This window comes from Podarcis pityusensis (genome assembly GCF_964106645.2).
Source record: "Podarcis pityusensis genome assembly, chromosome: 8".
Taxonomy (NCBI): domain Eukaryota; kingdom Metazoa; phylum Chordata; class Lepidosauria; order Squamata; family Lacertidae; genus Podarcis; species Podarcis pityusensis.
In genome coordinates this window covers 3,872,046-3,895,868 of record NC_138033.1, presented here as the reverse complement: position 1 = coordinate 3,895,868, position 23,823 = coordinate 3,872,046, and the positions used below count along the sequence as shown (strand labels likewise).

At 48.5% G+C, this 23,823-nt stretch overlaps 1 protein-coding gene across 1 annotated transcript in view; it reads right to left on the bottom strand.

Moving 5' to 3' along the window:
• ERCC2 (ERCC excision repair 2, TFIIH core complex helicase subunit) overlaps window positions 1–22,581 on the bottom strand; it is a 38,458-nt gene extending 15,877 nt beyond the window's left edge. Inside the window, exons 1-15 of the mRNA XM_081018735.1 lie at window positions 22,426–22,581; window positions 19,386–19,485; window positions 18,372–18,449; window positions 16,440–16,502; window positions 15,596–15,709; window positions 15,220–15,336; window positions 13,287–13,403; window positions 9,916–10,039; window positions 9,382–9,478; window positions 7,405–7,538; window positions 6,639–6,807; window positions 5,644–5,762; window positions 2,880–2,949; window positions 247–316; window positions 1–102 (exon numbers count right to left, since the gene is read on the bottom strand). Of these exons, the coding sequence (XP_080874861.1) occupies window positions 1–102; window positions 247–316; window positions 2,880–2,949; window positions 5,644–5,762; window positions 6,639–6,807; window positions 7,405–7,538; window positions 9,382–9,478; window positions 9,916–10,039; window positions 13,287–13,403; window positions 15,220–15,336; window positions 15,596–15,709; window positions 16,440–16,502; window positions 18,372–18,449; window positions 19,386–19,485; window positions 22,426–22,430 (1,479 nt within the window). The 5' untranslated portion in view covers window positions 22,431–22,581. The remainder of the gene's footprint in view (window positions 103–246; window positions 317–2,879; window positions 2,950–5,643; window positions 5,763–6,638; window positions 6,808–7,404; window positions 7,539–9,381; window positions 9,479–9,915; window positions 10,040–13,286; window positions 13,404–15,219; window positions 15,337–15,595; window positions 15,710–16,439; window positions 16,503–18,371; window positions 18,450–19,385; window positions 19,486–22,425) is intronic.
• Between the last annotated feature and the right edge of the window lie 1,242 nt (window positions 22,582–23,823).

Genomic DNA, 23,823 nt, shown 5'->3' with positions numbered 1-23,823 from the left:
CATCGGGCAAAGGCAGGTCCTGGCGAGGGTCATGGTGAACGTTGCCATGGTGACGGGCCTGAAGTCCAGGATTTTGGGGTAGATGTCCAGCGGTGAAAGGGTCTGCACCAGAAATGAGGAGGAAATTGGGGTGGAAAATGTGGCCACAAATCACAGTTTTCTTTCACGCAAACACACACAAACTCACACCAGTTTGGGCCTGCAGGAAGAGGACCCTCATGGACCCGGTAAAAAGGCCACACTTACTCCTGAGGTGATAATGACCGACTGGAACCTCTCAAAGACCGGCTTGATAGCGATGGAGGCGTCCATGCAGCTGGGGAGAATCACAGAATTGTTGGACGGGACACCCAAGGGACATCTAGTCCACCCCCTCGCAACACCCAGGCTTCCCGCCCCCTCAATAATAATTAAATATTATTATTATTATTATTTATTATTTATACCCCGCCCATCTGGCTGAGTTTCCCCAGCCACTCTGGGCGGCTCCCAATCGAGTGTAAAAAACAATACAGCAGTAAATACTAAAAACTTCCCTAAAGAGGGCTGCCTTCAGATGTCTTCTAAACGTCAGATAGTTGTTTATCTCTTTGACATCTGGTGGGAGGGTGTTCCAGAGGGCGGGTGCCACCACCGAGAAGGCCCTCTGCCTGGTTCCCTGTAACTTGGCTCCTCTTAGTGAGGGAACCACCAGAAGGCCCTCGGAACTGGACCTCAGTGTCTGGGCTGGACGATGGGGGTGGAGGCACTCCTTCAGGTATACTGGATCGAGGCCGTTTGGGGCTTTAAAGGTCAACACCAACATTGTGAATTTTGCTCAGAAACGTACTGGGAGCCAACGTAGGTCTTTCAGGACTGGTGTTATGTGGTCCCGGTGGCCGCTCCCAGTCACCAGTCTAGCTGCCGCATTCTGGATTAGTTTTAGTTTCCAGGTCACCTTCAAAGGTAGCCCCACGTAGAGCGCATTGCAGTAGTCCAAGCGGGAGATAACCAGAGCATGCACCACTCTTGCGAGACAGTCTGCGGGCAGGGAGGGTCTCATCCTGCGTACCAGATGGAGCTGGTAGACAGCTGCCCTGGACACAGAATTGACCTGCGCCTTCATGGACAGCTGTGAGTCCAAAATGACTCCCAGGCTGCGCACCTGCTCCTTCAGGGGCACAGTTACCCCATTCAGGACCAGGGAGTCCTCCACACCCGTCCGCCTCCTGTCCCCTCCTGTACTTCAGTCTTGTCAAGATTCAACCTCAATCTGTTGGCCGCCATCCATCCTCCAACCTCAAAAAACAACATTTTGCAAACATAGCTTTGGCCTCGAAAGGACGTTCTGATTTCCACCCAACTACGACCTTCCCCAACCTGGTGCCGTCCGGATGTTGTCAAACTATAACTCCCGTCAGCCCCAGCGTCGCACGGGAAGTTCTGGTTCAAAACATCTCAGGTCGGTGCAGGATTGGGGAAGATTCCAAGAAAAACTGAGACAGGGAAACGGGGTAGATTCTGCACACACCCAGCACAGAAAAAGAAAAATAATATTGGGAGGGGCCCACAAAAGCCATTGTCTGTCTCAGCCTTTATCAAGTCTGAGTCCCTGGATTTTGAGGGGTTACAACTCCCGTCATTCCTAGACAGTGGTCAGGGATTATGGGAGTCGTAGTTCAAGCTGAGGACCCAAAGTTGAGAAAGGCTAGTCTCACTAATGCCTCTTGCAAGCTGGTCGTTGTAAGAGCAACTGTCTAATGATTGGTGTTTGAGTCTTTCCTCTACCCTCCTCATCCCTTTCCCTTGTGTGTTGTGTGTGGGGGGTTTTTTAGACTGTAAGTCTGTGGGCAGAGACGCTCTTGTTTTGACTTATTTTTATGCAAACCGCTCTGGGAACCCTTTTGGCTTACGAGCTGACTTCAAAGGTTCTAAACGTTCAGAAAGCTGGTGTGAATTTTAATCTGTTCTTAGCCTATTGTTATTTTAACTTTGGGGAAGTCTTAATGATTGTCATTGATTTTTCTCAATCGTCATTTTACCGTCTTGCCTTTAAAAACTGCTTTGAGGTGTTTTTTAAAGAAATATTCAAGCAGTGTATAAATTTTAGGAAATAAATAAATTAAATACCGTATTTTTTGCTCTATAAGACTCACTTTTTCCCTCCTAAAAAGTAAGGGGTGCGTCTTATGGAGCAAATGCAGGCTGTGCAGCTATTCCAGGAGCCAGAACAGCAAGAGGGATTGCTGCTTTCGCTGCGCAGCGATCCCTCTTGCTGTTCTGGCTTCTGAGATTCAGAACATTTTTTTCCTTGTTTTCCTCCTCCAAAAACTAGGTGCGTCTTGTGGTCTGGTGCGTCTTATAGAGCAAAAAATACAGTAGATACAGTGGTACCTCGCAAGACGAATGCCTCGCAAGACAAAAAACTCGCAAGACGAAAGAGTTTTTCGTTTTTTGAGTTGCTTCGCAAGACGAATTTCCCTATGGGCTTGCTTCGCAAGACGAAAAACGAAAACGTCTTGCAAGTTTGTTTCCTTTTTCTTAAAACCGTTAATACCCAGGGTGACTTCGAGGAGCAACTCATAGCACGCGGTGTGGTAGCCTTTTTTGAGGTTTTTGAAGACTTTGGTGATTTTGAAGACTTTGGGAAACCGTGCTTCGCAAGACGAAAAATCCGCAAGACGAAAAAACTCGCAGAACGAATTAATTTCGTCTTGCGAGGCATCACTGTATAACCTTCCAGTTGACAGGCAGTTGACTCCTGGGGTTACCTGTCGTCCGTCAAGACTGACCACTGCCTCCCCCCTGTGCATCTTTTTAGAGAAGAAAGGGACCCAAGGATCCCCCCCCCCCAAAATTGGGTGCCCTCTAGATTTCCCAGGTGCCCTCATGGCGCTCACCTGAAGTGCAGGATGGGGTTGGTGATAGTGGGAGTTCGGTCATCAAACGGTTCGATGATTATAGTAAAACCTGCGGTGGGATAATTAAACAAAGATGTTTGGGTATCTGGCACGAGCACACACACAGATACACACACACACAATCAACAAAAAATTATGCACAAAATCAGGATGCTAATCTCCCTATATAATAATAATATATAATAATTTATTATTTATACCCCGCCCATCTGGCTGAGTTTCCCCAGCCACTCTGAGCAGATCCCAATCGAGTGTTAAAAGCAATACAGCATTATTGGCCATTCCAGAGAGGGCTCAGCTTTCCTTTGAATAAAGGAAGGATGCAAGCTTCTAGCCCTCCTTACGGGGTCCTCACTGCGGGATCACATTCATCCAGTGCTTTACCAACTGCACTGGCTCCCGGTGGAGTACAGGATCAGGTTTAAGGTGCTGGTTTTGACCTTTAAAGCCCTAGGCGGCCTAGGACCCATGTACCTACAGGACCGCCTCTCCCGGTATGCCCCATGGAGGACCTTAAGGTCCTCAAATGACAACACTTTGGAGGTCCCAGGTTGCAAGGTGGCTAGGTTGGTCCCAACTAGGGCCAGGGACTTTTCAGTACTGGCCCCAACTTGGTGGAACGCTCTGTCACAAGAGACTAGGGCCCTGCGGGACTTGACTTCTTTCCGCAGGGCCTGAAAGACGGAGCTGTTCCGCCTGGCCTTTGGTTTGGACTCAGTCTGACCTTTATGTTTCCCTCCCCTTACGGTTTTGTTCCTTTGGCTACTTTTAAAATGACGCTGCATTTTAAATTGCATATTAACCTGTATTTTAAATTGGTACACAAATCGGCCGTGGTCTGTCTCCCTATTATGTTTTTTACTGTGATTTTATTGGTGTTAGCTGCCCTGAACCTGGCTCTGGCCGGGGAGGGTGGGGTATAAATAAAATTATTATTATTATTATTATTACAGGGGGGAAGTTTGAGAGCCAGGCAGTACTTTGCTAACATATTTCAAGCTTCCGGGCTTGACATTTTAAATGTTCGTTTTACCTACTTTAAATGAACTGTTGTTTTATCTCCCATATTCTTACAAACTGTATGTTACTCAGTTTTTTTGTTTTAAGCTTTTCACTGCAGAAGAAGCAGCTTGAAGATCTAACCCGGGGTGGCTAACGCTCCAGGGTTAGCTGTGATTCCTGGGGTTGGGCTGGATGACCCTTGGGGTCCCTTCCAGATCTATGATTTATGCAGAAAGTGTTGCAGGCTGGAATATTTCTTGCCCTGGGCCTGCAAGCCAGTTGAGGCCCAAGCTTCTAGGACACCAGAAACCTTTCCTTCCGAGAGCCGAGGAGGAAGAATTAAGCTTCTTAAAGGCGGGTGGACTGACTCATCCTTGGGGCTAAGAACTTAAGAGACTTAGGAGGTATTTATATGCCGTGGCAACGTCAGACAAAAAACACACGGAGCCCGTCCCCTTCTCCTCTCGGCTTGAGGAGATGGTGCAGCAGACCTCAGCGCATGAGAGCACCATCGTGCTTTGCTCCAGCGCACCTCCAGGCTGTGGCACAGAGGAGAGCCCCCTGGTGGCTTCAAGGCCTGGACACAGCAGTTCAGGCACTGGCGACTTCAAGACTGGATGAGTGCGATGCACTCTCTGTGGGGCTTCCCTCGCCCTTGATCCTGAAGCTGTGGCTGGTCCAGAACGTATTTGTTTAGACAAGCCTGTCCAAATGTTTAGAAAGTCGATGAAAGTTTTAATATTAGTCTTGTTGCAGGAATTTATGTATAGGTTGGGGGGGTTGCCCCTCCAGCAGATATCATGCACATGCAGCCCACTACCAAAATCAGCACCATCACTTTTGTGACTTTTGTGATTTGTCCCCACAAAATACTTCATCACAGTTTCTTCCTATCTATTCCAAGGGCCTTTGCTGAACGATACCAAATGTAAGAATTCACTGATAAATGTATCTCTGTACTGGCTCACTGGGGAAACTTCAGAAATTCATATAGACATGTGAGCTCAGCTACTCAGCAGCCCCTCTGCCTGAGTGATAATCCCTGGCATCCTGATACCTGAGTGCCAGACAGGTAGCCATTCCAGGACTTACAAACCCAGATGAAGACAAAAGGATGTGATAACTTGGCTGGGAAACAGGGAAATGAAAATATCTCTTTTGTTACACTTGATAGGTGTTTGGTGGAGGGCAAGGAGAACCATGGGGCAGAGTCCAGGATGCTCAGATTACGGCCACCAGACCTCCCCTTTCATGATGTAACCATGATGTAGTTTGGGGGGGTGTAACATGGGGATGAACAGCTAATAAAAGTTTGGGTTCTCTTTTGTTCGGGGCTTCCATCTTGTTCCACCTGGTGGCAGGTGGGAGTCCTGTTGCGACAGTCTTCAATAAAGACCAAGCCTACTGGCTGCTGTTTTGCTCTGGTATTCCTGGCTGGTGTCTTGGTTTTTTGTCCAAGGGAGCCCTCAGATTTCTCTGTTAACAGTCTACAGGCCACGGCTGATTTGTGTACCAATTTGGCAGACATGCACCAAACCCGGAAGTGACCCAAAAAGTCACAAAAGGGGGCTTACACAGGCCCCACTGACATCCACAAGGGTCTGGAACATAAGCCTTGCACAAATCAGTTGTTACCTCTGCTGCTATTTGAACTTTTCAGACACAGCCACTGCCAGAGAGCTAAGGGTTTTGCTTTTTAAAGGCGCGAACTACCCTATCAGACGCAGAAAGTCTCCCTTACCTTTGGAGTAAGTGCTGACCAGGGTGGCGAAATTGGAAATCAGCGTGATGGGGGAGAAATCGGAGATGTCGGCGATTTCCAGTGTTCGAAGAAGGGAGCGGAGTCGCTCTGCACAGAATCTGCAAAAGGAAGGAAAGCCCGAGTTTGCAGGAAGGCAGGGGTTGCCTTCGGGGGAGAAGCTTTGTGTGAAGGAACAGTGATGGGGAATCAGCCTTCTTTATGGTCCAGCTCTCACTTCCATACATCACTACTGGGAAAACCATGGCTTTAACTATACCAGGGGTCTGCAACCCGCGGCTCCGGAGCCGCATGTGGCTCTTTTACACCTTTGCCGCGGCTCCGGGGTGGATACTAGCGAGGGGAGGAGGCGCATTGTGCGCCCCGACACTCCCCACTGTGGCGGGCGCTGTACTGGCTGTGACGTCGCATGGGGGCGGTGTGTGCGTTAGTCACGCACCGTCCTGACGTCACCTTCCCGCCCGCCCGCTATATTGAAAGGGAGCATGTACGCTGATCACTGTTTTGAAGGGGAGTGAAGAACACACACACACAAAAAGGTAACTTGTTAATTTAACGTTTATTTCTATGAGGAGGAGTAATTCTGAGGGGTCAAACAAAGAAATAATAAAAAAGTGACCAAAAAGTTATTTTTATAATGACGAGTTTTGCGGCTCCCAGTTTTTTTTCCCTTCGGAAACGGGTCCAAGTGGCTCTTTTTGTCTTAAAGGTTGCAGACCCCTGGACTATACAGACCTTTGTCGGCAAAGTGGTTTACACACAATAAATAGTAGCACAGCAGAACTTCACCATTGAAACATAAATTGTATCAAAGAATTAACAAACCGTCAGTAAAACAACTGGAAACAGAACCTGAAGACACCGCCGTCTCTGCCCTGGAGTCAAACACCACTCACAGGTTGGGGTGCAAGCAAGGGTACGAAGGGTGGGGTTGGCTTTTGGGGGTGGGAGATTCTCCCTCCTGACCCCCCACTTACCGAAGGGGCTTGCGCTCAATGCAGACCTTCTCGAAGATGTCCTTCAGGAACGACGGGGGGCTTTCCTGGACCACGTGATGAACCCGCAAGCGGGACTTCAAGTACTCCAGGAAGCGTTTCAGGAAGCCCACAAAGTGCTCCGCGGTCCGGATGTTGCCCGGGACGGCCTCTGCCATGAGGGGAGAGAAAGGCAGGTCAGGCCTTTGCCGCTACGCTTGTGGGGCAGCCCAGTCCAGCAGGCAGGAGGCCCCAGGGCAGCCAGAACAAATCTCTCCCCACCCTCTTCAAGAATGAGAAATGGGTCAATGCTGGATCAAACCAAGGGTACACCTCACCTGGAGTAGGTAAAGGTAAAGGGACCCCTGACCATTAGGTCCAGTTGTGGCCGACTCTGGGGTTGCGGCGCTCATCTCGCTTTACTGGCCGAGGGAGCCGGCATACAGCTTCCAGGTCGCGTGGCCAGCATGACTAAGCCGCTTCTGGCGAACCAGAGTAGTGCACGGAAACGCCAATTACCTTCCCGCTGGAGTGGTACCTATTTATCTACTTTGAACTGCTAGGTTGGCAGGAACAGGGACCGAGCAACCGGAGCTCACCCCGTCGCGGGGATTTGAACCGCCGACCTTCTGATCGGCAAGTCCTAGGCTCTGCGGTTTAACCCACAGCGCCACCCGCGTCCCAACACACCTCGCCTGGAGTCTTGTCTTAAATGGGGGACAACCACCACAGGCTCCCCACCTCCCGCTGCAGAAAGAGGCACAAGCACCTTGCAGGACCTCGTCGGGCAGCACTGGGTTGGCCAAATAGACGTCCGTTTCGCGGGCGACGTTCGCCTCCCGCAGACCTTCCACCAGGCGCCGGTATTCCTCCTTCAGCTTCTGAGCATCCGTCTCCTTGATCCTTGAGGAAACAGGGAAAAGGGGGTTGTATACCTGAAGGAGCGTCTCCACCCCTATCGTTCTGCCCGGACACTGAGGTCCAGCTCCGAGGGCCTTCTGGCGGTTCCTTCATTGCGAGAAGTGAGGTTACAGGGAACCAGACAGAGGGCCTTCTTGGTGGTGGCACCCGCCCTGTGGAACGCCCTCCCTTCAGATGTCAAGGAAATAAGCAGCTGTCTTATCTTCAAAAGACATCTGAAGGCAGCCCTGTTTAGGGAAGTTTTTAATATTTAATGCTGTACTTTTTTTAACACTCGATTGGGAGCCGCCCAGAGTGGCTGGGGAAACTCAGCCAGATAGGCAGGGTATGAATATTATTATTATTATTATTATTATTATTATTATTATACCTGTGGGTCATGAGCAGCCAGGGCTGTACGCAATCCCAGGATGGCGCAGGGGACCTGCAGGATGTGGCCCTCAAACAAACAAATGGGTAAGCAACCCCTCCAGGTACGGAACGCCTCCAGAGGCGTACAGAGTGGATCCCAGTGGCAGTCTGACGCAGTAGGAAACATCTTCCCAAGTTCCTAATTCAGTTCCCTGGGTATTTCAGCTATCAGTATAGAAATGGACCAAGTTTCTAGCTGTTCAAAACATACAAGCCAAGTTTCTAGCTCTCATGGAGGCCAGGGTGGTTGGAAAAGGTCTCCCCCTGCCCCCAAGGAGGGTTTCCAGGGCTTTACAGCGGCTCCTTGCCGCACCCGCTTCATGACCCAACAAGCTGTGATTCCTGAGTTGCGGGGGGTTGGGCTAGATGACCCTTAGGGGCCCCTTCCAACTCTACAATTCTATAACTGGAATTATGCATGCGGGACGTCCCATAGAATCAGGGGCTGATCTTAGTGCAGGATTTCGACATTGTGCTCATGGGTATTTGCTGAGTCAAGGCTGCCGGGTGGGAAAATAAGAGGGTCCTATCTTAATTTATCTTAATAATAATAATTTTTTATTTATACCCCGCCCTTCCCAGTTCAAAAAACCGGGCTCAGGGCGGCTAACAACAAATTTAAAACAATTAATTGATGCAACAAAAACAGCATAAAATACAGTATAAAGCGTGAATAACAATAAGAATTCAAAAATCAATTTAGGGGGGAAAGCCATCCAATAAACATCAGACGATCACCAGGGCTAGCTGGCTAAATTAGTCCTATTTGGGCCAGCGAGGAGACCAGGGGAGAATTAGCTGTGGGATCCCAGAGCGGGTAATCTTCATAAAAAGGGGAGGGGGAGGGAAGGAAGGGGAATAAAAGATCAGGCTAAGTTCAAATTGAAGGCCAGGCGGAATAGCTCTGTCTTACAGGCCCTGCGGAAGGAAGTTAAATCCTGCAGGGCGCTGGTCTCATGGGACAGAGCATGCCACCAGGTCGGAGCCACCACTGAGAAGGCCCTGGCGGAGGATAGTCTGACTTCCGTTGGGCCTGGGACCTCTAAACTATGGTTATTCATGGACCTTAAGGTCCTCTGCGGGGCAGACCAGGAGAGGTGGTCCTGTAAATACGAGGGCCGTAAGCCACAAAGGGCTTTAAAGGTCAAAACCAGCACCTTAAACCTGACCCAATACTCCACCGGGAGCCAGATAAATTCAACAGTGTAAGTAAGTTTTGATGGAAGTAATCATGAAATACTGAATGGTTTAGTTTATATACAACTTGCAGGGACTTATGCTATGCAAAATGAACCATGGGAAGAGAAGAAGGGAAGTCACTGATATTTTAAGGTTGTCTAAGTGAATATTCTAAATTGTAAAACAGAAAATTTAATTTTAAAAAATGGGAAAATAAGAGGGTCTCCTCACTCACTTCTGGATGCTGGCTTGGAGCGTGGCCACGTTCCCCTGGCACCGGTCCAGCATCTTGCGCGTGATGTTGACACCCATGGAATCGATGCAGACGTTGTCTGTGGGAGAAGAAAGAGGCCGGCCGGCCGGTCTATGTGACTTTCCAGGCAGGTGAAGACAGACCGACAATTTTCCGGCACAGCAACTGAGCCACTGCGCTTGTCAGGATGGGGCAGCAAGGCCTCCTTTCGTGAGAGAATCTTCTTCCCACAACACCTCCTCGAATTTTAACACACCCTGCGCTGATAACCATCGCGGCACCATGTAGCGGTGAGTTCCGCAGGCTCTGCGTGTGCTACATGAACCACCACCCTCACCCTGTCAGCTCAGGAAAGGCCCTGCTACGCTTGGCCCTAAAGGGACAGTCGCATTATCCCCCCACATTGCAGGGGGTTGGACTAGATGGCACCTGGGGTCCCCGCCCAACTCAACAATTCTATGATTCTAGGTATGTGCTTGCAGATGTTCAAGACAGGCAAGAGGTGCTCTTGCATACCGATATTGTGAGCCTCGTCGAAGACGACGACGGATTTCTTGGCCAGTTCTTTAGACACCAGGTCAGCGATCTTGGGGTCCAGGAGATAGTGGTAGCTATACACCACGATGTTGGCGTGAAGGATCTGGTCCAGCATGGAGAGAAACAGCAGAACAAGGACACACGTGGCATGAAAATCTATACTGTATTGGACCAAGTTATCACATCCTTTTTTTGAAAAAATGAAATAAAATAATTCATTTGATTTTTCAACTTAAAGTTTTACAGAGATATATCAAACATAAATTATAAAAACCAGATTCCAAGGAATATCCTGGACTTCCATCCTCCCCTTTGTGGGTCCTCCACCTCCATCGTTCTGCCTGGACACTGAGGTCCAGCGCCGAGGGCCTTCTGGCGGTTCCCTCGGTGCGAGAAGCCAAGTTGCAGTGAACCAGGCAGAGGGCCTTCTCGGTAGTGGCACCCGCCCTGTGGAACGCCCTCCCACCAGATGTCAAAGAGAAAAACAACTACCAGACTTTTAGAAGACATCTGAAGGCAGCCCTGTTTAGGGAAGCTTTTAATGTTTGATGCATTACCGTATTTTGATATTTTGTTGGATGCCGCCCAGAGTGGCTGGGGAAGCCCAGCCAGATGGGCAGGCTATAAATAATAAATTATTATTATTATTATTATTATTATTATTATTATTATTCAGTTCCTCCCACATCTTTTATGATAATCCAAACCCTTTACTTCTTCCATTATGTCCAGAATCAATCTTAACTACAAGTAATATTCCAGTCCTACTAACAATTTTAACTGTTTACAGTAGTCTTTAAGATAAGTTTCCCCCACTCCTTATTAAAATTTTGGTCTTCCTGATTTCTGATTCTTCCGGTCATTTTAGCCATTTCAGCATAGTCCATTAACTTAATCTGCCATTCTTCTCTGGTACGGACTTTATCTCCTTCCCACCTCTGGGCCAGTAACATCCGTTTTCCAGTCCTCTTGGGGTGGAGGGAGGGAGAAACCAACTCTGCCCCCCCCTCTCAAAAGGACAGTCACATTAAAAGGTATCCACAGAGGCTCAAAACATGTAAAGAGATGTGCTCTTCTAAAAAAAAATTAGGAACAGCACCCGTGCAAGCTTTCAAGCTACACAGAAAACTTCAGGCAGGCAGGGAATGGAGGTAATGAGGTGTACCCTTAAAAAAACCAAAAACACAACCTTACTTCATATGTGGTGGACTTGTCCAAAGGTGAAAGACTTTTGGGGAAAGATTTATAATGAATTGAAAAAAATGTTAAAATGTACATTTATTAAGAAACCAGAGGCCTTTCTTCTTGGAATAATAGGTTTGGAATTGCCCAAGGAAGATGTTAGATTGTTTTTTGTATGCCACAACTGCTGCTAGAATTTTGCTGGCTAAAAATTGGAAATCACAAGTGCCACCAACAGTGGAGGAATGGCAGATGAAGATGATGGACTTTTCGGAGTTAGCCGACCTGACCGGAAGAGTCCGCGACCAGAAGGAGGAGGAGTATCAAGAGGAATGGAAGAAATTTAAAGAATATTTAGTTAAATATGTTAAGATAATTTAAATAGAATTACTTGCGAGTACCAAATTGGCCTAGGATTTAAATGTGTGATGTTGTAGAATACTATGGATAAAAGTCAAAATGAAAAGAAAGAAAGATGTTAATAGGACTATGTAAATTTTATGTGAAATTAGTTTTCGAAAACTGCTACAATGATTTATATGGAAACTCAGCCAGGGAGATTTGAGGAAGTCACTTAGCAAAAGTGGATTTTCCACAGTTAGGATATATGTTTGTTTGTTGCTTGTTTTTTGATGTTTTCTTTTTATCTTTGTTGATATGTCTGTTTTAAACTTGGAAAACGAATAAAAAATTTTGGGGGGAAAACAACAACACAACCTTATATTGCACATTTATTCTAATTTAGCGAGTAATGGGTGGTGAGAAGGCACTGAAATCCCCACCCCCCACCCCCAATTATTGGAAATTTAAGCAGAAAATGCCAGCTGCAGAGGGGAAAAAGCAAACAGGACTCATCTCCATCACCTCTGCCACCTTTGGTTCTCCCTCTCTCCTCATAGCAGGCGTTCCATCAGGCTACCAGCTTCCCTCCCAGCTGGTCATGAGAAGAACCGTAATGTTCAAGAACAGGTGCCTGAGCTTTCCCCCTTCCTCTTCCCTCCCCATCCCTTTTTCCTTGCATGCCGTGTCCTTTCCATTCTAAGCCCGGGAGCAGCAATCTCTAGCTGCCGATATTGTGTTTCTGAGCGGGTTTTCAACTAAAGAGCCCATCAATATGCTTCAAACAAAATTATTTGCATTCATTAGTTTGTACTTGGCTCTCTGGCCTCAGATATTCCAGCAGGCCTTGCACTCTTTGAGCTATGAGGTCAGGAACTTGGCATCTATAAAGCCGCCCAGAGTGGCTGGGGAAAGTCAGCCGGATGGGCGGGGTATAAATAATAAATTATTATTATTATTATTATTATTATTATTAAAGAGGAGGTTCTTAAGAAGCTGAATAGTATTTTTAATCTGTTTTAGTATTATTAGTACAGTGGTACCTCAGGTTACATACGCTTCAGGTTACATACGCTTCAGGTTACATACGCTTCAGGTTACAGACTCCGCTAACCCAGAAATAGTGCTTCAGGTTAAGAACTTTGCTTCAGGATGAGAACAGAAATCGTGCTCCGGCGGCACGGCAGCAGCAGGGGGCCCCATTAGCTAAAGTGGTGCTTCAGGTTAAAAACAGTTTCAGATTAAGAACGGACCTCCGGAACAAATTAAGTACTTAACCCAAGGTACCACTGTATTATTGGGGAAGTTTTTAATATTTAATGCTGCATTGTTTTTAGCACTCAATAGGAGCCACCCAGAGTGGCTGGGGAAACTCAGCCAGATGGACGGGGTACAAATAATAAATTTATTATTATTATTATTATGAGTCAACAGCGTGATGCAGCAGCAAGAAAAGCTAACGCTATTCTTATTATTTATCTTATTATCTTATTATTTATTATTATTATTATTATTATTACTACTACTACTACTATTACTATTATTATTATTAACTTTTGTGTGTTTTAAAGAAGGGCTGCAAATCTTTCTTAATTTTATTGTTTTATCTTTCATAAACCGCTTTAGTTTGTGTTTTGTTTTGTTTTTCAAATCAACCAGTGTATAAATTTTATTATATTTTATGCCATGGCCATTTGGGCTGTTTTTTCCCCCCTCCAGAAATTTATGATGGCAGTCACATGGAGGCAGAGGAAGGGGACCCAAACAAAATATACCTGGTTACCTATTATGGACAAAAAAAGGCAGCTAGGTGATCACAGCCACATTACCGAGTATCGTGCAAGGAAGTAGGGGCACCATCCTTTCTGGCGACCGAAGGCCTTCAAGTCGTCGAGATTGTACACGCCGTATGGGAGAGGCACCTGCCGCCCGTGGGCATCAAATTCCTGCCAAAGAAGGGAAAAGCGCATGGCAAGCTGCAGTTTGAATCAGAGAGTTGGCAGGGAGCCTTGAGGGCCAGCTATTCTTTTTGGCACCCGCTAAAAACATCATTTTCTAAGACGAGATGCTTAGAAAGTTGATGTCGATTCTATTATATAGAATAAGAGAACAAGAAGAACATACGTCGAGAGAAGATTGGAAAACATGTATTGATACATGGGAAATAACTGTGTACAGCTGAAAACGCTGGCAGCGTTGAGATAAATTCAACAGTGTAAATAAGTTATGATGGATCTAATAGGTCAAGGGACAACTGGATGGTTAAGTCCAGTCAAAGGCGATGATGGGGTTGCAGCGCTCATCTCGTTTTCAGGCCAAGGGAGCCGGCGTTTGTCATGTGGCCAGCATGACTAAACTGCTATTGGCGCAACGGGACACCATGACGGAAACCAGAGCGCACGGAAATGTCATTTACCTTCCTGCCGCAGCGGTACTTGCACTAGCGTGCTTTCGAACTGCTAGGTTGGCAGGAGCTGGGACCAAGCAACGGGAGCTCACCCCGTCGCAGGGCTTTGAACCGCCAACCTTCTGATCGGCAAGCCCAAGAGGCTCAGTGGTTTGGACCACAGCGTCACCCACATCCCTATGGATATAATAATGGATCCGTGCCAGTCGTGGCTGACTCTGGGGTTGCGGCGCTCATCTCGCTTTATTGGCCGAGGGAGCTGGCGTACAGCTTCCGGGTCATGTGGCCAGCATGACTAAGCCGCTTCTGGCGAACCAGAGCAGCGCACGGAAACGCCGTTTACCTTCCTGCCAGAGCAGTACCTACTTATCTACTTGCACTTTGATGTGCTTTCGAACTGCCAGGTTGGCAGGAGCAGGGACTGAGCAACAGGAGCTCACCCTGTCATGGGGATTCAAACCACCAACCTTCTGATCGGCAAGTCCTAGGCTCTGTGGTTTAACCCACAGCGCCACCCACGTCCCATAATCAGTCATACCAACAGGCTAAAAAACAGTTTCTATCCGTGGGCTGTTAGGCTGCTGAACAGAAAAGAATATAGTGCAATTGACTTTCGGGGTTTGTGTATTGTGTGACAAGCACAGAGTGCAATGAGATTGGGTGTTTGGGGTGGGGAGAGAAGCTCGGTTAATTTCACTGTACACAGGTTGTACATTGACAATAAAGGTATTATTATTATTATTATTATTATTATTATTATTATATCAGGCATAGTTAAAGCTATGGTTTTCCCAGTAGTGATAGTTTTCGCCGAAGAATGGATGCTTTTGAATTCTGGTGCTGGAGGAGACTCTTGAGAGGCCCATGGACTGCAAGAAGATCAAACCGATCCATTCTGAAGGAAATCAGCCCTGAGTGCTCACTGGAAGGACAGATCCTGAAGCTGAGGCTCCAAGACTTTGGCCACCTCATGAGAAGAGGAGACTCCCTGGAAAAGACCCTGATGTTGGGAAAGATGGAGGGCACAAGGAGAAGGGCATGGCAGAGGACGAGATGGTGGGACAGTGTTCTTGAAGCTACCAGCATGGGTTTGACCAAACTGCGGGAGGCAGTGGAAGACAGGAGTGCCTGGAGTGCTCTGGTCCAGGAGGTCACGAAGAGGCGGACACAACTAAACAACAAAAATCAGGCATCCCCAACCTTTGGCCCTCCAGATGTTTTCGACTACAATTCCCATCATCCCTGACCACTGGTCCTGTTAGCTAGAGATCATGGGAGTTGTAGGCCAAAACATCTGGAGGGCTGCAGGTTGCGGATGCCTACTGTAAATGATACAGCGATTATTATTGCGATACCTCAAAGAAGCGGCAAGAGGGGACGCTGCTGTCCCGCTGCTGCTGAGCCCGGACGTAGGAAGCAGTCAGGCTGAAACATTTCCCGTCCACCTCCTTCCCGAAGCGAAAGGCGCTCACCTGCAGGGAGGAATAACGATTATTAGAACTGTAAAGCGGGCAGAGACCCCCAAGGGTCATGGACTACAGCTCCCATCAGCTGCAGCACCCACAGTTGGTGCCAGGTTGGGGGCAAGCTGGGATAAGGGGCCCCCACAGCAAGTGGGTGAGCACAGAGGGCTGACCCCAAGGTGTCTGAACGCCCTGAAAGGCAGCGACGTGGGCGACTCCCAAGTAAGCCCATTGGGCAGAACGGCGCTAATCAAAACAACGGGCAAACCTCTGGGTGGATGCAGAGGTTCTTCCGGGAGCTAAGCGCCAAGCCCAGGAAGGGCAGCTTGTCTCCTGTCTGCTTCTCGTGGAAATCCAGGAGTTTGCGCAGTTCCTCAATGACCTAGGGGAAAAGCACAGCACTCGCGCCAAAGACTCCTTGGTCCTCTCTCTCTCTCTGCGAGCCACGGAGGATGGAGGCAAGTTGAGGGGTCAGGGACAGAGGCGCGGGCTCCCATCATTCTCCAACTTCTCACTCTCAGCACTCCTCAGAACTAACCACACCACACTAACAGTCTCCAACACACAACAGTGTTATAGGTAAAGGGACCCCTGACCATTAGGTCCAGTCATGACCGACTCTGGGGTTGCGGCGCTCATCTCGCTTTACCGGCCGAGGGAGCCAGCGTACAGCTTCCGGGTCATGTGGCCAGCATGACTAAGCCGCTTCTGGCAAACCAGAGCAGCGCACAGAAACGCCGTTTACCTTCCTGCCGGAGTGGTACCTATTTATCTACTTGCACTTTGACGTGCTTTCAAACTGCTAGGTTGGCAGGAGCAGGGACAGAGCAATGGGAGCTCACCCCGTCGCGGGGATTCGAACCGCCGACCTTCTGATCGGCAAGCCCTAGGCTCTGTGGTTTAACCCACAGCGCCACCCACGTCCCTATCAGTGTTATAGGTCATGCCTATATAAGGAACTCAGCCAATCACTTGCTTGTTGCTGGGTCTCCTTATTTCTGGGCAGATTCCTTTCATGTTCTGCATTCCCATGCTGTGGAGATTCTAATTGCAAACTTGCTAAGCTGCCTGCAAATCATGGATTCCAACAAACCCAACCATGTCCCAGTTACCTTTTCAATCTCTGGCACCGTTCGGGAGCAGTAAATGAGCTTCGTCACTTCCAGGGGATGAGCCTGAGGAGGGAAAGGGAAAACGGGTTTACTTAGAAAAAGCTTTTTGGGTGGGTGGGTGGGTGGGTGGGTGGACATCGGCCAAAAGAGGTGCCCCATTGACAGGAGGGGATGCGGAAGAGTGGACAGTCACACGGGGGGGGGCGGGGGGGGTCCAGAAAGCAATATATTTTATCTTTTTTAAAAAAATCATTTTTATTGATTTTCCATAAAAACAGCCAATCAACATATCCGCATCATAATCCAATTAAAAACAATAAATTAAAATAAAAAATGACCAAATTATAGTCCAAATTGTAATTATTAATTTTTCCAGGCTCCCCATAGTCTGGACCTCTGAAGCATATCTCCAAATCTTCATTCCTGCCTCTTCTCGTTGCTTTCATATTTTCTGCCTTCTGATCTTAACATTTTAAAGTTCTCCGTCCCTGGCTATGCGATTCTCAGTCATGTCAAAAATCATATATCCTTTCATCCATCGAATACAGCTTTATTTGTAAATATATATAGCAATGTATTTTATCTTGCATTTTTAAAACACTTGCTTTATCTTCTTCGTTACAATGCAGGCCATAAAGGAATTGACTAAATTTAGCTGCTGGCCACATGACCAGGAAAAACTGTCTGCGGACAAACGCCAGCTCCCTCGGCCAGTAAAGCGAGATGAGCGCCGCAACCCCAGAGTCATACACGACTTAACTGTCAGGGGTCCTTTACTTTTTTTTTAATAGGAAGCCAGGTTCTTTCACTTTAAAAAACAGTAATTTCTGCTCAAACGGATAACACAAACCAGTACATCCAACACCCCGTTTTAAAGGATAGATCTATTTTCTATTTTATTGTACTACTAGGGGATTAACTTTGGTGCCCAGTTTGACAGAGAGAAGTTAGCTTCCTATCTAGACGCTTGTGTTCTTCGGGGGTACACAGAAAATAAATCATAAGGACACGGGAATGGGGGGATATTTTAAATGCATATGTGTATTTAATCTCAAGAACTCTTGAGGTGTTGTTGCTTAGTCGTGTCTGCCTCTTCGTGACCCCATGGACCAGAGCACGCCAGGCCCTCCTGTCTTCCACTGCCTCCCACAGTTTGGTCAAACTCATGCTGGTAGCTTCGAGAACACTGTCCCACCATCTCGTCCTCTGTCGTCCCCTTCTCCTTGTGCCCTCCATCTTTCCCAACATCAGGGTCTTTTCCAGGGAGTCTTCTCTTCTCATGAGGTGGCCAAAGTCTTGGAGCCTCAGCTTCACGATCTGTCCTTCCAGTGAGCACTCAGGGCTGATTTCCTTCAGAATGGATCGGTTTGATCTTCTTGCAGTCCATGGGACTCTCAAGAGTCTCCTCCAGCACCAGAATTCAAAAACTCTTGAGGTAGGCTAGACCAAACTGCGGGAGGCAGTGGAAGACAGGGGTGCCTGGCGTGCTCTGGTCCAGGGGGCCACGAAGAGTCGGACACGACTAAACAACAACAAGACTGAGAGGCAGTGATCAACCCAAGCAAGCTTCATGGACAAATGGGGTTTCGAACCCTGGTCTTTCCCAGGTCCTAGTCCAACTCTCTAACCACTGGCTCTCTTATTGATGTTTCTGCAGACAAAGTACTAATAATGGAAGGCTGTAGAACCGGTGCCCCCCTCCCCATTGTTGCTGGACTCCCATCAGCCCAAATGGCCAATGGCTGGGGTGATCAAGGGAGCTGTAGTCCAGCGGGAATAATACTTCATCTTCATGTAGCCCCTTGGGGTGTTCAAAGTGTTTCACATTCTCCCGGCGATCGTTACACCAAGCCTGCAAGGTAGGCCAGGTGTCGTTATCTGCATCAGGCGCTGCCAGGCCGCCTTTACAGAAGCTGAGGCAAGGCGACTCACCCGCTGGTAGGCCACAATCAGAGACAGGAGGGAGATTGTCTTCCCGGTGCCTGATGGCATTTCCAGAACGCCATGACCCTAGCGGAGAAACAGAGAGAGTCGGTATGAATTAGCGGCGATACTGCAATGCGGCTCACGTCAAATCTCAAAGTGGAAAAAGTATGCATTCACGCAATTTAAAACAGGCTGTTCTCCATTCGATCGTTGTGATGCTGGCGATGTAAAAGCTTTGCTAAGAGCCAGTGTGGTGTAGGGGTTAAGAGCGGCAGTCCCGTAATCTGGGGAACCGGGTTCGCGTCTCCACTCCTCCACTTGCAGCTGCTGGGTGACCTTGGGCCAGTCACACTTCTCTGAAGTCTCTCAGCCCCACTCACCTCACAGAGTGTTTGTTGTGGGGGAGGAAGGGAAAGGAGAATGTTAGCCGCTTCGAGACTCCTTAACGGGAGTGAAAGGCGGGATATCAAATCCAAACTCTTCTTCTTCTTTGCTATCAAGTGTAGACTCTAGACCAGGGGTCAGCAAACTTTTTCAGCAGGGGGCTGGTCCACTGTCCCTCAGACCTTGTGGTGGGCCGGACTATATTTTTTTTTTTGGGGGGGGGGGGGAATAATGAATTCCTATGCCCCACAAATAACCCAGAGATGCATTTTAAAATAAAAGGACACATTCTACTCATGTAAAAACACCAGGCAGACCCCACAAATAACCCAGAGATGCATTTTAAATAAAAGGACACATTCTACTCATGTAAAAACACGCTGATTCCTGGACCGTCCGTGGCCCGGATTTAGAAGGTGATTGGGCCAGATCCGGCCCCCAGGCCTTAGTTTGCCTACCCATACTCTAGACATCTGTTGATGAAACCTAGAACAGCATCAACTATTTTTTGCTGGTGCATCACATTATTCCACCTCACCTCTTGAAACAAGAAACTGATTCGCACTGAGGTCAAGCGCAGCAACGCCCTCCTCCTCCTAAACCGGCACCCCAAACAAACCCAGCCTCTGGTCAAACCTTGGCATCCAATGTCCTCTTCAGCTCCAGCATGTAAGAATACTGCTCCGGGTAGATGTAATCATAGGGGAAATAAACAAGCAGCCCATCTATGTTCAGCCTGAAGGAAGGGAAAGTGAGAGAGGCATCAGAGAAATGTCCTGGGAAAAGAATTGCCCATAAGGAGGTGCTTGACTCAAAGCCAAGCTCCTAGTCCTTAGGGTTTGAACTGCCAGTCAGTGTAGGCAGTACTGAGGGGACCATAGGAATTCTAAGGTCTTATATATAAAAAATAAATGTACATAAATGTACAAGGCAAATACATGAATAGTACAGGAGAACAATCCTGAAGCCATTTTGACTCTCCCAAATTGACCTCAAATATTTCTCTGCAAGGAGGAAGGAAATGGGAAAAGCTTTCCAGTTGTCTTTGGACTGTAGGGGCTTACACCTCCCTGTAAATACAGGGGGAAGTGTTCTCGAAGCTACCAGCATGAGTTTGACCAAACTGCGGGAGGCAGTGGAAGACAGGAGTGCCTGGCGTGCTCTGGTCCAGGGGGTCACAAAGAGTCGGACACAACTAAATGACTAAACAGCAAAAATACAGTCTGGCAAGTTTCTGTTAAGCTGAGCACATATGCGTAAGAGATTAAGGAACTAAGTATTTACCATCTCCAAAGAATGGCCAGGCTACCCAGAAAAGGCAATCAGATATGGCAGGGGTCAGCAACCTAAGGCCCATGACCAGCCCACAAGCCACCCCTGAATTGAGCTGCCCACTCGCATGCTGAGCTATAGCAGCGCAGCGTGGCATGGGGACTTGCTTCCACGGTGCTGAAAATCGTGTCTGCGCATGCACAGACACCGAAAATTGCGGACACGCATGCTCATGCGCGCATGTGATCTGGCTCACGGAGGGATCTCTGCGGGACCAATCTGGCCCAGGCAAGATAAACCTTGCTGACTCTAAGATAAGGCATTATCAAGTATCCTGGCAGACAGGAGAGAAGCAACACACTCAAATTTCTGCTGGGGACCACCTCTTTCTGTGATGCATGTATGATGTTTTGGGGGGTGGTCTTGAGCTACAGGGTGGGCAGTTTCAAAAGTCTATATAAGATCTTGCACACCAGTGTTTTGGGTTCCTCTTCTCCCTCCCTGCGTGTGGTGAGTGGGGACCCTGTTGCAACAGTTTAATAAAGATCAGGCTTACTAGCCGCTTTGCTTCTCAATATTCTCTGTTTGGCCTCTTGTTATTTTCTCCTACCGATAGAGAACCTACTTAAGGACTCCATACGGGCTCTTAGATAGCCCATACAGGGGTGTCCAAAGTTTTTCCAAAGAGGGCCATATTTGATGAAGTGAACATGCATGAGGGCCAACCAAAGTTGTTGACTTTTTTTTAGAATTGAAGTTGTTCAGCTTTTTTTAAAAATGATTTTACCCCAAAGTTGCTGAGCTTTTTTTTAGGATTGAAGTTGCCACAGACCAGCTCCTATCTAACCCTATATTTCTCCAGAGAATCATGAGAACTGGAATCTTAGCTTGTTTTAAGGGAATGGGCCACAGCTCAGGGGGGCAGCACCCGCTTCGCATGCAGAGGCAGTGTCCCAGGTTCAGTCCCCGCAGGCAGCATCTCCAGGTGGGGTTGGGAGTGCCCCTGGCTGAAACCCTCAAGAGCCACTGCTGCCAGTCAGTGTTGGGAATAATGAGGTAGATGGACCGGGTGGTCTGACTTGGCGGCTTCCCTAAAATCCTGGGCAGAGTTATAATAATAATAATAATAATAATAACAATAATAATAACAATAATAATTTATTATTTATACCCCGCCCATCTGGCTGAGTTTCCCCAGCCACTCTGGGCGGCTTCCAATCAAGTGTTAAAAACAATACAGCATTAAATATTAAAAACTTCCCTAAACAGGGCTGCCTTCAGATGTCTTTTAAAAAGAAGATAGCTGCTTATTTCCTTCACATCTGAAGGGAGGGAGGGCGCCACTACCAAGAAGGCCCTCTGCCTGGTTCCCTGTAACCTCACTTCTCACAGGGAGGGAACTGCCAGGCGGCCCTCAGTGCTGGATCTCAGTGTCCGGGCTGAACGATGGGGGTGGAGACACTCCTTCAGGTATACAGGACCGAGGCCATTTAGGGCTTTAAAGATCAGCACCCACACTTTGAATTGTGCTCGGAAACGTACTGGGAGCCAATGCAGATCTCTCAGGACCGGTGTTATGTGGTCGTGGCAGCCGCTCCCAGTCCCCAGTCTAGCTGCCGCATTCTGGATTAGTTGCAGTTTCCAGGTCACCTTCAAAGGTAGCCCCACATAGAGCGCATTGCAGTAGTCCAAGTGGGAGATAACCAGAGCATGCACCACTCTAGTGAGACAGTCTGCAGGCAGGAAGGGTCTCATCCTGCGTACCAGATGGAGCTGATAAACAGCTGCCCTGGACACAGAATTGACCTGCGCCTCCATGGACAGCTGTGGGTCCAAAATCACTCCCAGGCTGCGCACCTGGTCCTTCAGAGGCACAGTTGCCCCATTCAGGACCAGGGAGTCCTCCACACCCGCCTGCCCCCTGTTCCCCCAAAAACAGTCCTTCTGTCTTGTCAGGGTTCAGCCTCAATTTGTTAGCTGCCATCCATCCTCCAACCGCCCCCAGACACTCACACAGGACCTTCACCGCCTTCACTGGTTCTGATTTAAAAGAGTTATGGAATCAATGCATAGGGAGGGGGGCTGCATGCAAAGATATGGGGGTGCACCTTTCTCTGGCTGGTGGAAAAGGGTTGCTTTTGCACCCCCACCCCCCAAAAAATGTCCCCCCCAAATATTGCACCCACAGAGAGAGTGGAATTGGTCATGTCAATGACCACAGCAAATGCCTCCCCTTTAACCCAAGCAATGAATTCCAAACGCCTCCAGGTATTTGCCCCCCCGCCCCCCCCACAATAGCCCCTCTTTTTAATAATGCCCACTTAGTCTATATCTGTCCCCAATAACACTCCCCCCTCCCTGTTTCCCTAGTGGTATTTCCCAGGTCTCCGCTCCCCCCACTCACTTCATGGTCTCTCCCAGCCTCCAATCCCATTGGCCGCCGCAGCTGCTCACGCCGCTCCACTCTAGGTAAGCTTTTTCTTCCTCTGCGCATGCCTTCGCCGCTGCGCTCTATTGGTCAGAAGGACTCGTCGGATCGCGCTTCTGGTTGGCTAAGATGAATAAAGCTCCGCCCTACATTCAAGGGAGTACTTACAGCCCTAGCCCAAAGGGAGTTCGGCTGCGCTGTGAAAAGGCATCGTAAGCCGCTCGAGAGCTAATCGTACGCAGCTGTTGAAGGCTGAAGTAGTCGAGCCCAGAAATAGGGATGGCCTTGGATTGAGAGATGCTAAAAACCATGAATGATAAAGCTTGCTTGCTTGCTTGCTTCTTTGATTGATTGATTGATGGATGGATGGATGGATGGATGGATGGATGGATGGATGGATGGATGGATTGCATTTATAGTGTCCTACCTTTCCTGCAAGGTTCTCTTCCTCCCTATTTTATCCTTGCACAACAGCCCTGTAGGTTAGGCTTGAGGCTGGGCAGGGTGCAAGGCAGGGCTAAAAGAAAAAACTGCTCCTTTTCTCTTATGGGGTATGCAAGAGCCCGTTCTTCTTCTGCGATCCCTCGTAGCCGAGTAAGATTGTCTTCCATAAACACGGCCTTAACAGTGAGTCCGTAAGTGACTGTGGAGGCCAATTCTGGATCCACACGTCCTTCCACAGTGGGGACATTGGTTTCCGGGCAGGAGCTGATTACGATGTGGATTTGCCAAGCGTGCCTTCCTCTTAGCACGTTTCTCCCTTGCGTCCTGAGTTCGAGTGTCTTCAAAGCCCATGACACCTTTGGTCAAGGCTGTTCTCCAACTGGAGTGCTCACAGGCCAGTGTTTCACAATTGTCAGTGTTTATACAGTGGTACCTCTGGATACGAACGGGATCTGTTCCGGAGCCCCATTCGCATCCAGAAGCGAACGCAAACCGCGACTGCACGTGCGCGGGTCGCGATTTGCCGCTTCCGTGCATGCACGTGACGTCATTTTGACCATCTGCGCATGCATGAGCGGCGAAACCCAAAAGCGCTCAACCTGAAGCACATTTAACCCGAGGTATGACTGTACTAGGGACGCGGGTGGCGCTGTGGGTAAAACCTCAGTGCCTAGGACTTGCCAATCACATGGTCGGCGGTTCGAATCCCCGCGGATTCCCGTTGCTCGGTCCCAGCGCCTGCCAACCTAGCAGTTCGAAAGCACCCCCGGGTGCAAGTAGATATATAGGGACCGCTTACTAGCGGGAAGGTAAACGGCGTTTCCGTGTGCTGCTCTGGTGCCGGTTCGCCAGAGCAGCTTCGTCACGCTGGCCACGTGACCCGGAAATGTCTGCGGACAGCGCTGGCTCCCGGCCTCTAGAGTGAGATGA